At 44.8% G+C, this 15,142-nt stretch overlaps 1 protein-coding gene across 1 annotated transcript; it reads left to right on the forward strand.

Moving 5' to 3' along the window:
* The first annotated feature begins 323 nt into the window (after positions 1-323).
* Positions 324-6,635, forward strand: LOC120018062 (frizzled-4-like). Its single transcript, XM_038961025.1, has 4 exons — positions 324-1,037; positions 2,992-3,519; positions 4,613-4,758; positions 4,955-6,635. The coding sequence occupies exons 1-4, from the start codon at positions 771-773 to the stop codon at positions 5,616-5,618; spliced, it is 1,605 nt and encodes a 534-aa protein (XP_038816953.1). The 5' UTR covers positions 324-770; the 3' UTR covers positions 5,619-6,635.
* Positions 6,636-15,142: the final 8,507 nt, after the last annotated feature.

Here is a 15,142-nt window from a genome sequence, read left to right on the forward strand (position 1 = left end):
CCGTTTCAGGAGCGAGACTGCCTTTTATTTCTAAAAATACGGCCAATAAAAATATGACCCAAGGCCAAAATAAATACTAGTTCTGTTCTGGATTTCGTCAGAAGAACTGTTGAGTCCGCTCTCTGATTCTTAACATGAGAAGAGGGCCACAGGCAACGTTCCTCATCATAAAACCCCGCCCTTTTGAGTACTGTTCCGCCTTCTGATTGGCTTCTGAGACCTCTCCTGGCCGCTGGTTGGCTGTCCCTCGCGAGACAGACGGAGAATTTGTTCTTTACGGAGTGGGACGGAGGCGCGCAGGCAGAACACGCAGAGACCGACCAGCAACCTGTCACCACAGCGTATAGAGCGCAGACCTAACAGTGTTACTATACCGGGAACTGGAACGGACAGGGCTCCGGGATGTCTCCGATGTCTCGTCCGTGAGAAACCACATAAGGAACTATCGAAACAGACACTACAAAGCGAGGCGGGAGTTTTAATTGCAAGGAAAATCTGGATACAACAGTTCCTTTTATTAGTGCCGTTGGATACGTTGTTTCCAACTTTGCTTGACGGGTCGGAGGGGCTACCAACTGTGCTTCCAGTGGAGAGTTTCGTCTTGGCGAGACAGTAGCGGATATAAACAGCCGCTGACCGCGCACTCTGAAGTGGACTAATCTTTCCCCAGCACCCGGTGGACTAGCCTACCAGGCAACGCCCAGAACCCAATCAGTTGATCAACTTGGATTCTTAGCGGGATTACTTTGGACCTTTCCCCCCTCGTAACAATGAGTCGGGCTGTGTACAGTCTTGCGGCGGTAGCGCTCTCCCTCGCGCTGCTGTGCGGTCCAGGATCCATTGGTCTGGTGCGTGCATTCGGCGACGAGACAGAGGAGATGACGTGCGACCCGATACGCATCGCCATGTGCCAGGACCTGGGCTACAACGTCACCAAGATGCCCAACCTGGTGGGCAACGTCCTGCAGTCAGACGCGGAGCTCCAACTCACCACCTTCACACCACTCATACAGTATGGCTGCTCCAGCCAGTTGAAGGTTGGCGCGCATACACACACACACTTTTATTTTCATATTTTACCTTTTATTTAAACTAGGCAAGTCAGTTAAGAACAAATTCTTATTTACAATGACGGCATACGGGGAACAGTGGGTTAACTGCCTTGTTCAGGGGCAGAATGACATATTTTTACCTTGTCAGCCTGGGGATTCAATCCAGGAACCTTTCGGTTCCTAGTCCAACGCTCTAACCACTGGGCTACCTGCATATGTTTTACTATCCTTGTGGGAACCACATTGATTTCCATTAAAAATCTAAATTTCCCTTAACATAACCCTAATCCTTACCCCTAATTGTTACCCTAAACCTAGCCCTAAGCCTAAAATAGCTATTGTCCTCGTGGGGACCAGGGAAATGTCCTCACACTGGGAGAATTTTCCTTGTGTTACTATCCTTGTGGGGACTTTGGTGGATTTCCGGTACCCACACACACACACACACACACACACACACTGTTGGTTCTCAGGCTGGGATGTGTGATTGAGCAGGCAGTGTATAGTGGAAAGAAAGAAAGAGAGCACATGACAGAGTCTCAGGGAGGCAGCCAGTCTTGGTTCAGCAGCACGGGGCAATGAGATAATACATATCTGAGGAGAGGACCAGGCCAGCTCCACATGGCAACAACAATACTGCCCTCAGTACTACTCTCTGTAAGGCCGCTTGTCTGCCTGAACCACCATGAAGCTGGAAATTAAATCCTTCCCATTTAGTCTTTTTCATAAGGTTTTTATTGTCCTGACTGAAATGACCAATGAGTACACTCTTAGAAAAAAAAGTGCAATCTAGAACCAAAAATGGTTCTTCGGCTGTCCCCATAGGAGAACCCTTTGAAGAACCCCTTTAGGTTCCAGGTAGAACCAAAATAGTTCTACCTGGAACCAAAAAAGGGTTCTCCTATGGGGACAGCCGCAGAACCCTTTTGGAACCCTTTTTTAAGTGTAGTTACTTGTGTGGTTAGATGGAAATGTCAGGATGAATACATCCAGCGGTGTTGATATTTACTGTGGTTTACCACTCCATAGTCTGTAGACACAGCAACCCACTGGCAACTCTGTCTCTAAGGACATCCCTCATCCTGACCATTGAGATATATTAACAAACATTCAGTCCATTAGTACAATTCTAATTGATTTAAGAGCTTTTGTGGTATTATTGTGGCATTGTAGTTGTCTGGATGCTATAGGTTATTATGAGTTTGTGTTGTGATTGTCTGTCTCTTGTGGTTCAGTGTGTGAGCGTGTTATGTGAGCTCTCTGGAGTGACGGATGTGAAATGTTGCCATTTCCGATCTGAGCACAGAAACATCCCTCAGATTAGGCTCTTTCTTTCTTTCACACTCTCAGACATTCACCCGAGGAAATGGAAACTAGATCTTGCACATTGCTTTTCTAATAGGAAGAATCTCTCAGGTATCCACACACACACTTGGCCGTGAACAGTGGCAGCAATCAGGTCACCTGCTGCGGAGGGAGGAAAACAAGCATTCTCCAGTCCAGCTAGTGATCAGAGAACAGTAGCACAGCTCCAACAGAGAGAAGCATCACTGATATCGTCTCTCACCCACAATGCTGCCCTGCGCTTCCCATGCCACAGGGTCACCCCTGTGGCCCTTAGACATTCATCTCTCCAGGGAATTATCTGTACGACCATTCAATCACCTGTTTATTTGTTGTAGTAGCTTTAATAATTATTTTGAAATTCCCTAAAGGTTTCAACACAATGTTTTCTGCTACTTGGTTGGTTTTCCTGACTAAGCTTAAAACACAGGTCCTTTCATTTCCAGTTGTCTGAAATTAGAATAGGAAGCAGACTAAGGACCATGATGCAACACAGGGAAAGCAGACAGAGCAATGCACACAGAATCATCATAGAAACTATTTTAGAAATGAGTTAATATACAAAGATAACACCCCTCTCTGTCTCTCTTTCCAGTTCTTCCTGTGTGCGGTGTACGTGCCTATGTGTACAGACAAGGTTCCCATCCCCATCGGGCCGTGTGGCAGCATGTGTCTGTCTGTCAAGAGGAAGTGTCTGCCAGTCCTAATAGAGTTTGGCTTCGTCTGGCCAGAGCTGCTCAACTGCAGCCTGTTCCCCCCTCAGAACGACCACAACCACATGTGTATGGAGGGTCCGGGGGATGAGGAGGCCCCCTACCAACCGGTCCGACCCCTGCCCCCCCAGGAGGAGGAGTGCCAGGCCCTGGGGGCCGGGCCAGACCAGTATGCCTGGGTGAGGCGGAGCCACAGCTGTGCACTGCAGTGTGGGTATGACGCGGGGCTGTACCGGCGCGGGGCCAAGGTGTTTACAGACGTGTGGATGGCAGTGTGGGCAGTGTTGTGTTTCCTCTCTACCACCATGACCGTCCTCACCTTCCTCCTGGACTCAACACGTTTCTCCTACCCCGAGAGACCCATCATCTTCCTCTCCATGTGCTCCAACCTCTACAGCGTGGCCTACCTGGTGAGGACATAGGACTTAGAGCAGGGGTAGGTCGCCCTGGTACTGGAGTGTTGCAGGCACTTCATGTTTTGATTTAACTGCCCTGGAAGACCAGGTGTGTTCTAATTCAACCACTGAACTGATTGATTTGACTTTGAAACTTTTAAAACATATACATAAGGGTGTTCCAGCCAGTGACGCCTCCACATACAATTTAAGAAAATCATCAAGGATAACACAATAAAGCTTAAAAGGGTATTTCCATTGTGGTCCTTTTGGAGGGGAAGGGTGGGGGGCTGCAGCAAGGTTAGGCGCAATGGTAGTGGCAACAAACAATGACAGACAAAATTGTTTGTTTCATAAAATTAGCTAATTAGTACAGTTCCATTTCCTAATAAACAACTTTGGGCAGGTGCATCTCCCTTGTCTCACATACCCCTAATATATATATATATATATATATATATATATATATATATATATATATACAACAATCAATACCTAATATATACAAGACCGGAGGCATACTGTACCCACAGGGTGCATAGTTGGAACAAAAAACAGGGTAGCCTTCCCCTGACTTAAATTATTAAACTAATGCTTAATGCACTGGGCTGTTTCTCAATAGTTTAAATTAGCCTCCTCTTCTCCATGATCACTAATATGACCGGTGGAAGCAGTTTGTTGTAAACCTGTCCAGTCCTTTCAGCTACCAGTGGTAATGAGGAAAGTAGACAAGGACAGGAAGACATGCTAGAGTACGTAGACCCAGCCATGGTCTCCTGGATGACCTGATAACCCCTGGTCTCCTGGATGACCTGATGACCCCTGGTCTCCTGGATGACCTGATGACCCCTGGTCTCCTGGATGACCTGATGACCCCTGGTCTGCTGGATGACCTGATAACCCCTGGTCTCCTGGATGACCTGATGACCCCTGGATGACCTGATGACCCCTGGTCTCCTGGATGACCTGATGACCCCTGGTCTCCTGGATGACCCCTGGTCTCCTGGATGACCTGATGACCCCTGGTCTCCTGGATGACCTGATGACCCCTGGTCTCCTGGATGACCTGGTCCATGTCTAACCCCTGTGTCTCTGTCTTTCCCTGTAGGTGCGCCTGACTCTGGGTCGGGAGCGTGTGTCCTGTGACCTGGAGGAGGCAGCAGTACCTGTTCTGGTACAGGAGGGGTTAAAGAGTACCAGCTGTGCCATCGTCTTCCTCCTGCTCTACTTCTTCGGCATGGCCTCCTCGTTGTGGTGGGCACACACACACACACACACACACACACACACACACACACACACACACACACACACACACACACACACACACACACACACACACACACACAAACTCTGGACAAAAGTATTACACTGTAAGGAATAGATTTGAATGAAACAGTTAGAACAGTGGACTCCCAGCTCTCTAACCCGTCTCTCTGCCTCCGCCCAGGTGGGTGATTCTGACTCTGACCTGGTTCCTGGCTGCAGGGTTAAAGTGGGGTCACGAGGCCATCGAGATGCACAGCTCCTACTTCCATATAGCAGCCTGGGCCATCCCCGCCATCAAGACCATCGTCATCCTCATCATGCGACTAGTAGATGCTGATGACCTCACGGGGCTGTGCTACGTGGGTAACCTACAGCAGGAGGCAGTGACGGGCTTCGTGGTCGCCCCGCTCGCTGCATACCTCCTCATTGGCACTCTGTTTATCTGCGCCGGCTTGGTGGCCCTGTTCAAGATCCGCTCCAACCTGCAGAAGGACGGGGCCAAGACGGACAAGCTGGAGCGTCTGATGGTGAAGATCGGGGTGTTCTCTGTGCTGTACATGGTACCTGCGTCCACCGTGATAGGCTGCTACCTCTACCAGCTGTCCCACTGGGGGGACTTCAGGGCCAGTGCCAGGGACTCATATGTGGCAGCAGAGATGCTGAGGATCTTTATGTCTCTGCTGGTGGGCATCACGTCGGGCATGTGGATCTGGTCGGCCAAGACCCTTCACACCTGGCAACGCTGCTCTGCCCGCCTGTGGAGGGACGGCCGGGCAGGGAGGGTCAAGCGGGCACCGGGGGACAGCTGGATAAAACCTGGCAAGGGCAATGAGACGGTGGTGTGAGTAGAGAGGGAGAGAAATAGAGAGAGGGGAAGATAGGAACCGGGTGGCTTTTTAAAGCAAACCTGCCCCCAAACCCACTGCTAGTGCTACTACCTGATGTAGAGAGCGAAAGAGAGAAGGACAGACAGATAAATAGCCCCACTAAGCAGACAGTGGTCTCCTTTGCCCACGTTGTCTGTGGTTCTCTCCCTACTAGCAGACTAACCCACTGCCAGAGAAGAGACTGACCCTGCAGCCTACAGCAGGCTCTGGGCTGATCTATAGAACCTTCTGACTTTAGAGAGTTGTTTTAAAGGTTGAATTTACACTGGAAAGTCATGGTCCAGATGATGTACAGATCTAAACTACAGCCACACTGAAATGCACTATGACTAGCTGATGTAGCTTGGTTAACATGCCTTATGAGGAACGGGAGGCTGGGCTGCCCAGCCAGCCACACTCTGGAGGCTATGAAGCTATGCCACTGCAAAGGCACCTGGGATTTGTAGTGAATTGACTCTATGGTGCTGCAGCTAAGGCACCTGGGAAACGTAGGCCTATGTCCTTTACCTCAGTGCTCAGCAAGCAGCACAGCTGATCTCCACCGACCTACACGCAGTCTTAATGAGGAAACAGACACTCAACTATGAACTCTGAACTTTAACCCTTGACCTTCTTCAGTCACTCATGGAACCCTTAGGAATGGCGGTCAGTAATGAACTGGTATAAGGTTCTTTCTGTATTTCTTTTTACTGGTTATGGAAGTGAATTAAGGGTTATTATGAATGATGTTAGACAATCAACCCCCAAAACACATTATGCAAATGCTATAATACACCAACAGTGAAACACACACAGGGAGAGAGAAAGAGAGTCACACTCATACAGTCTGTAGAGTTGCCCCTTATGCAATCCACTCCCATCAAATCTGCTGCATCAGCTGAGTTATTATTGCATTAAGCTGCAACCATCACAACACACACAGCAGAGAAATAGTCAAATACAATACACACACACACACACACACACACACACACACACACACACACACACACACACAGCAGAGAAACAGTCAAATACAACACACACACATACACACACACACACAGCAGAGAAACAGTCAAATACAATACACACACACACACACACACAGCAGAGAGACAGTCAAATACACACACACACACAGCAGAGAGACAGTCAAATACAACACACACACAGCTGAGAGACAGTCAAATACAACACACACACAGCAGAGAGACAGTCAAATACAACACACACACACACACACACACACACACACACACAGCAGAGAAACAGTCAAATACAACACACACACACACACACAGCAGAGAAACAGTCAAATACAACACACACACACACACACACACACACACACACACACACACACACACACACACACACACACACACACACACACACACACACACACACAGCAGAGAAACAGTCAAATACAACACACACACACACAGCAGAGAGACAGTCAAATACAACACACACAGCCGAGATAGCCTGTCTCTCGACTCTGTTACTGCAGCCTGTCTCTCGACATCTCTACTGTGTTGCCAGTCTGACAAACAAGTCCTTTGGTTAATAGGTCTCAAATGCAACCCTATCATTCCCCATATAGTGACTACACTATACACTATGAGGAATAGGTGTGGTTTGGGAAGTGCCCTTTTGAAGTGTGATTTTAATAACCTGTTAGTACCTAAGACCTGTGGGTACTGCCAACCCGACTCCATGAAGTACTTTTTTGTCAAGAGAAACAGGTGTTGTGATGTTTTTTAAATGTATTATAAGAAATGCTAATTTATCTTTGTAAAAATACATCAAAAACCACAAAAAAAGTTTATAAAAAATAAAATACTTTTGTATCAGAAGAAAAATAAAAACGTTTTGGTTTTAAAAGGTGTTATACTTGTAATTATTGTGTGTGAATGTTGGCCCATTTATAATCCCATTATAACCATTGTAATATATTATATACCATTATACCTGGATTTAAATCAGCACTACATCAAGTCAAACTCTAAAATGAATTTAAAATAAACTCACAATTCAGATTTGCTGGATAATGCCTTAGATAGCTCTTTCGTCCCACCCCACACACATGCGGAGACCTCACCTAGGTTAACTGATGCCTCCAGAGACTAAACCTCTCATCGTCACCCAACGCATAGGTTTACCTCCACTGTACTCACATTCTACCATAACCTTGTCTGTACATTATGCCTTGAATCGATTCTACCACGCCCAGAAATCTGCTCCTTTTATTCTCTGTCCCCAACACACTAGAATACCAGTTCTTATAGTCTTTAGCCGTACCCTTATCCTACTCCTCCTCTGTTCCTCTGGTGATGTAGAGCTTAACCCAGGCCCTGTAGCCCCCAGTTCCACTCCTATTCCCCAGGCACTATCATTTGTTGACTTCTGTAACCGTAAAAGCCTTGGTTTCATGCATGTTAACATCAGAAGCCTACTCCCTAAGTTTGTTATTTTCACTGCTTTAGCACACTCCGCCAACCCTGATGTCCTAGCCGTGTCTGAATCCTGGCATAAGAAGGTCACCAAAAATTCTGAAATTTCCATCCCCAACTACAACATTTTCTGCCAAGATAGAACTGCCAAAGGGGGTGGAGTTGTAATCTACTGCAGAGACAGCGTGCAGAGTTCTGTCATGCTATACAGGTCTGTACCCAAACAGTTCGAGCTCCTACTTTAAAATCCACCTTTCCAGAAAGAAGTCTCTCACTGTTGCTGCTTGTTATAGACCCTCCTCAGCCCCCAGCTGTGCCCTGGACACCATATGTGAATTAATCACCCCCCCCCCCTCAATTTATCTTCAGAATTTGTACTGTTAGGCGACCTAAATTGGGATATGCTTAACACCCCGTCCGTCCTACAATCTAAGCTAGATGCCCTCAATCTCACAGAAATTATCATGGAACCTACCAGGTACAACCCTAAATCCGTAAACACGGGCACCCTCATAGATATCATCCTGACCATCCTGCCCTCTAAATACACCTCTGCTGTCTTCAACCAGGATCTTAGCGATCACTGCCTCATTGCCTGCGTCCATAATGGGTCCTCGGTCAAACGACCACCCCTCATCACTGTCAAACGCTCCCTAAAACACTTCAGCGAGCAGGCTTTTCTAATCGACCTGGCCCGGGTATCCTGGAAGGATATTGACCTCATTCCGTCAGTAGAGGATGCCTGGTTATTCTTTAAAAGTGTTTTGCTCACCATCTTAAATAACAATACCCTATTCAAAAAATGTAGAACTAAGAACAGTTAAGGCCCTTGGTTCACTCTTGACCTGGCTGCCCTTCACCAGCACAAAAACATCCTGTGGCGTACTGCATTAGCATTGAATAGCCCCCGCGATATGCAACTTTTCAGAGAAGTTAGGAACCAATATACACAGGCAGTTAGGAAAGCAAAGGCTATATTTTTCAAACAGAAATTTGCATCCTGTAGCACAAACTCCAAAAGGTTCTGGTACACTGTAAAGTCCATGGAGAATAAGAACACCTCCTCCCAGCTGCCCACTGCACTGAGGCTAGGAAACACTGTCACCACCGGTAAATCGAGAAATACGATAATCAAGATTTTCAATAAGCATTTTTCTACGGCTGGCCATGCTTTCCACCTGGCTACCCCTACCCCTTTCAACATCTCTTCACCCCCCACAACAACTTGCCCAAGCCTCCCCCATTTCTCCTTTACCCAAATCCAGATAGCTGATGTTCTGAAAGAGCTGCAAAATATGGACCCCTACAAATCAGCTGGGCTAAACAATCTGGACCCTCTCTAAAATGATTAGCCGCAATTGTCACAACCCCTATTACTAACCTGTTTAACCTCTCTTTCGTATCATCTGAGATCCCCAAAGATTGGAAAGCTGCCGCGGTCATCCCGCTCTTCAAAGGGGGAGACACTCTAGACCAAACTGTTACAGACCTATATCTATCCTACCCTGCCTTTCCAAGGTCTTCAAAAGCAAAGTTAACAAACAGATCACCGACCATTTCGAAACCCACCGTACCTTCGCCGCTATGCAATCTGGTTTCCGAGCTGGTCATGGGTGCACCTTAGCCACGCTCAAGGTCCTAAACGATATCATAACCGCCATCAATAAAAGACAGTACTGTGCAGCTGTATTAATCGACCTGGCCAAGGCTTTCGACTCGGTCAATCACCGCATTCTTATGCGGCAGACTCAACAGCATTGGTTTCTCACATGACTGCCTCGCCTGGTTCTCCAAATACTTCTCAGACAGAGTTCAGTGTGTCAAATCGGAGGGCCTGTTGTCCGAACCTCTGTCAGTGTCTATGGGGGTGCCACAGGGTTCAATTCTCAGGCCGACTCTTTTCTCTGTATACATCAATGATGTCGCTCTTGCTGCTGGTGATTCTCTGATCCAACTCTATGCAGACGACACCATTCTGTATACTTCTGGACCTTGTTTGGACACTGTTAACAAACCTCCAGACGAGCTTCAATGCCATACAACTCTCCTTCCGTGGCCTCCAACTGCTCTTTAATGCAAGTAAAACTAAATGCATGCTCTTCAACCGATCGCTGCCCACACCTGCCCGCCCGTCTAGCATCACTACTCTGGACGGTTCTGACTTATAATATGTGGACAACTACAAATACCTAGGTGTCTGGTTAGAGTGTAAACTCTCATTCCAGACTCACATTAAGCATCTCCAATCAAAAGTTAAATCTAGAATAAGCTCCGTATTTCGCAACAAAGCCTCCTTCACTCATGCTGCCAAACATACCCTCGTAAAACTGACTATCCTACCGATGCTTGACTTCGCCGATGTCATTTACAAAATAGCATCCAACACTCTACTCAGCAAATTGGATGCAGTCTATCACAGTGCCATCTGTTTTGTCACCAAAGCCCCATATACTACCTGCCACTGCGACCTGTATGCTCTCGTCGGCTGGCCCTCGCTTTATATTCGTCGCCAAACCCACTGGCTCCAGGTCATCTATAAGTCTTTGCTGGGTAAAGCCTCGCCTTATCTCAAGTCACTGGTCACCATAGCAGCACCCACCCGTAGCACGCGCTCCAGCAGGTATATTTCACTGGTCACCCCCAAAGCCAACTCCTCCTTTGGCCGCCTCTCCTTCCAGTTCTCTGCTGCTAATGACTGGAACAAATTGCAAAAATCACTGAAGCTGGAGACTCATATCTCCCTCACTAGCTTTAAGCACCAGCTGTCAGAGCAGCTTACATATCATTGCACCTGTACATAGCCCATCTGTAAACAGCCCACCCAACTACCTCATGCTCCTTTGCACCCCAGTATCTCTACTTGCACATTCATCTTCTGCACACCTATCACTCCAGTGTTAATGCTAAATTGTAAATATTTCGCCCCTCTGGCCTATTTATTGCCTTACCTCCCAAATCTTACTTCATTTACACACACTGTATATATACTTTTATATTGTGTCATTGACTGTATGTTTGTTAATTCAATGTATAACTCAGTGTTGTTTGTGTCGCACTGTTTTGCTTTATCTTGGCCAGTTTGCAGTTGTAAATGAGAACTTGTTCTGAACTGGCCTACCTGGTTAAATAAAGGTGAAATTAAAAAATTTAAAAAAATTGACCATGACCTAATGCCAATCCATTGCTAATGCACTGTCCAATGCTTCCCTCTAGAGCTTCAGAGCTGTAACTACAACATCAAAGTCCTTTCAAATCGGTCCTCCGTGAGACCAACTCCAAACACAATCAGGGTTGCCATGTTTGCCATTTCCCCAAAATTAGGGGAATTTTCTAAACGATATTGCGGGTGAAAATGTATTGGTCGTGGGTTTTTGGGCTTCTTCTTCAAATTTAACTCAACGGCTGCCAGTTGCTGCTGACTACCAGGCAGCGAGGCAGCCTATTTCTGAGTGGTGAGAAGGGCTGGAGAGGTGTGTATTGAGACTGAGCGCTGCAGCGGAGTCTCGTTGTGAGTGAGAGGAGACAGACCAGCACACGCGCAGGTCGTGACAACTTTTTACCAGTTGTAGTTAGGCTATTTAAATTGTCATTATGGAGACACCTATTTCCAACCCTTTTTTTCATAAAACATATTAACTTCTAGTTCCTCCCAAACCCGGATCCGGGAGCACCCCCACCAGTAAAAAAGCTGACAAGCATAGCCTAGCATAGCGTCACAAGTAAATACTAGCATCTAAATATCATTAAATCACAAGTCCAAGACACCAGATGAAAGATACACATCTTGTGAATCCAGACATCATTTCTGATTTTTAAAATGTTTTACAGGGAAGACACAATATGTAAATCTATTAGCTAACCACGTTAGCAAAAGACACCATTTTTTTTACTCCACCAGTTTTTTACTCCATCAGTAGCTATCACAAATTCGACCAAATAAAGATATAAATAGCCACTAACCAAGAAACAAATTCATCAGATGACAGTCTGATAACATATTTATTGTATAGCATATGTTTTGTTAGAAAAAATGTGCATATTTCAGGTATAAATCATAGTTTACCATTGCAGCCACCATCACAACTCGACTAGAATAACTACAGAGAGCAACGTGTATTACCTAATTACTCATCATAAAACATTTCTTAAAAATACACAGCGTACAGCAATTGAAAGACACAGATCTTGTGAATCCAGACAATATTTCAGATTTTCTAAGTGTTTTACAGCGAAAACACAATATAGCGTTATATTAGCTTAGCACATGTGCAAACATCACCCCAGCATTGATTCAAGGCAAAAAGAGCGATAACGTATAAACCACCAAAAGATATTAATTTTTTCACTAACCTTCTCAGAATTCTTCAGATGACAGTCCTATAACATCATATTACACAATGCATATAGAGTTTGTTCGAAAATGTGCATATTTAGCGGCACAAATCGTGGTTATACAATGAGAAAAGTAGCAAAGCTGCCCAGAAAATGGCAGGAGAAATCTTTGAAGAGGCACCTAATCTAATCAGTAACTATTCCAAAACTTGACTAAAAAATACAGGTTGGACAGCAATTGAAAGACAAATTAGTTCTTAATGCAATCGCTGAATTACATTTTTAAAATTAACGTTACTTCAAGCATACAGCGTGCGCTAAAGCGAGACCGCACCATAATTCATGGCGGAATTATTATCTGACATTTGTCAACATAGGTATGAATTAACAGCATAAAGACTGCTTACTATTAGCTGAGCTTCCATCAGAATCTTGGGCAAGGTGTACTTTCTCCAGAACAATCGTCTTTGGGTTGAAAGATGTCCTCTTGTCCGGTCGAAATAGCCGCTAATGTTAGCCGCCAACTGGAGTGGTGTCCAACTCGTGAAAGCGCATGGCAAAGAAATCCCATAAAATCGCAATAAACTGCTATAAACTGCTATAAGTCGGTTTAAATTAACTACCTTATGATGTCTTTAACACCTATAACGAATAAAAACATGACCGGAGATATAGAACTACTAAAACGAAAGCGTTTGCAGGACGCCATTGTGATGTCTTCATGCGTCAAGCGCACTGTTGAAAAGGACGGTCCTTCCGCTCCAGGGTCTTATATAGGGTCCCAGATTGCGCAATCCACTCCATTCAAATTCTCCCCGCTTACTGACATCTAGAGGAAGACGTATGCAGTGCATGTAGCCCCATAGCTTGCATGGGGACTTATAAACTGATCTCAGAACAGGGACCTCGATTTCTGAAATCTCACTCCCTGACAGGAAAAGTGCTGCAGAATGAGTTCTGTTTCACTCAGAGAAATAATTCAAACGGTTTTAGAAACTAGAGAGTGTTTTCTATCCAATAGTAATAATAATATGCATATTGTACGAGCAAGAATTGAGTACGAGGCAGTTTAATTTGGGAACACATTTTTCCAAAGTCGAAATAGCACCCCTTAACGCGCTAGAACTGATGCGCATCAAAAAATAACGGTGACAAAGCACAGAAAAACGACTTTAGGCATTAGATAAATTCGCTCGGAGGTGGTTTAAACTGCATTCTAATCTCGAAGTTGCTAATGTAAAACCATTTAATTCGAAGGGTTTTACGCATGCTCATGACTCGCATGCTGCGAGAGTGGAAATTTGAAATGGGAGTTATGGAACTCACTTGCATGCTTCTGTTATGGTTAAAAGTCCACAATGAAACTGACATTAAATGTGGAGAATGACACATTTGCATATGTTGGCCATCAAGTAGCCTATTTATTTTAAATTAAATTCAAATAAATGTTATTTAACCTTTATCTTCTCTAGGATAGGGGGCAGCATTTTCACGTTTGGATGAAAAGCATACCCAAATTCAACAGCCAGCTACTCATCCCCAGAAGATAAGATATGCATACCGTTAGTAGATTTGGATAGAAAACACTCTGAAGTTTCTAAAACTGTTTGAATCATGTCTGTGAGTATAACAGAACTTATTTATCAGGCGAAACCCAGAGGACAAACCGTTCAGATGTCTTTTATTTTTTTTAGGTCACTCTCTTTCAATGGATTTTCATTGGGAATACAGATTTCTAATTGACCTTCTTGCAGTTCCTACCGCTTCCACTCGATGTCAACAGTCTTTAGAAATTAGTTGAGGGTTTTTCCTTTGTGTAATGAAGAAGTACGGCCATTTTGAATCAGGGTCACTTGTTGTGAACTGTTAGATAGAGGCGCGTGACCAGAAAGCATGCTACAGATTGTTTTAATCATGTATTGAACACAGATCATCCCGTCTTCAATTTTATCAATTATTTACATTAAAAAAGACCTAAAGTTGTATTACAAAAGTAGTTTGAAATGTTTTGGCAAAGTTTACAGGAAACTTTTGAGATATTTTGTAGTCATGTTTCACGAGTTGGAACCGGTGTTTTTCTGGATCAAACGCGCCAAATAAATTGACATTTTGGATATATATCGACTGAATTAATCGAACAAAAGGACCATTTGTGATGTTTATGGGACATATTGGAGTGCCAACAACAGAAGCTCGTCAAAGGTAAGGCATGAATTATATTTTTATTTCTGCGTTTTGGGTCGCGCCTGCAGGGTTGAAATATGCTTATCTCTCTTTGTTTACAATGGTACAAACTCAAATAATAGCATCGTTTGCTTTCGCCGAAAAGCCTATTTGAATTCTGACATGTTGGCTGGATTCACAACCAGTGTAGCTTTAATTTGGTATCTTTCATGTGTGATTTAATGAAAGTTTGATTTTTATAGTAATTTATTTGAATATGACGCTCTGCATTTTTTCTGGCTTTTGGCCAAGTGAGACAGTAGCGTCCCACCTAAACTCAGATTTTTGGATATAATTGTGAACTTTACCCGAGCAATATTGTGTAACATGAAGTCCTATGAGTGTCATCTGATGAAGATCATCAAAGGTTAGTGATTCATTTTACCTCTATTTCTTCTTTTTGTTACTCCTCACTTTGGCTGGAAAAATGGCTGTGTTTTTCTGTGGCTATGTACTGACCTAACATAATAATTTGGTGTGCTTTCGCCGTAA

This window comes from Salvelinus namaycush, chromosome 23, assembly GCF_016432855.1.
Source record: "Salvelinus namaycush isolate Seneca chromosome 23, SaNama_1.0, whole genome shotgun sequence".
NCBI lineage: Eukaryota > Metazoa > Chordata > Actinopteri > Salmoniformes > Salmonidae > Salvelinus > Salvelinus namaycush.

What these genes read in the sequence shown, in the direction of transcription:
- LOC120018062 (XM_038961025.1), top strand. Translation starts at nt 771, where the DNA reads ATGAGTCGGGCTGTGTACAGTCTTGCGGCGGTAGCGCTCTCCCTCGCG. An exon ending in GCTGCTCCAGCCAGTTGAAG is followed by an intron (nt 1,038 to 2,991) that starts GTTGGCGCGCAT and finishes CTCTCTTTCCAG; the next exon opens with TTCTTCCTGTGTGCGGTGTA. An exon ending in GGCATGGCCTCCTCGTTGTG is followed by an intron (nt 4,759 to 4,954) that starts GTGGGCACACAC and finishes GCCTCCGCCCAG; the next exon opens with GTGGGTGATTCTGACTCTGA.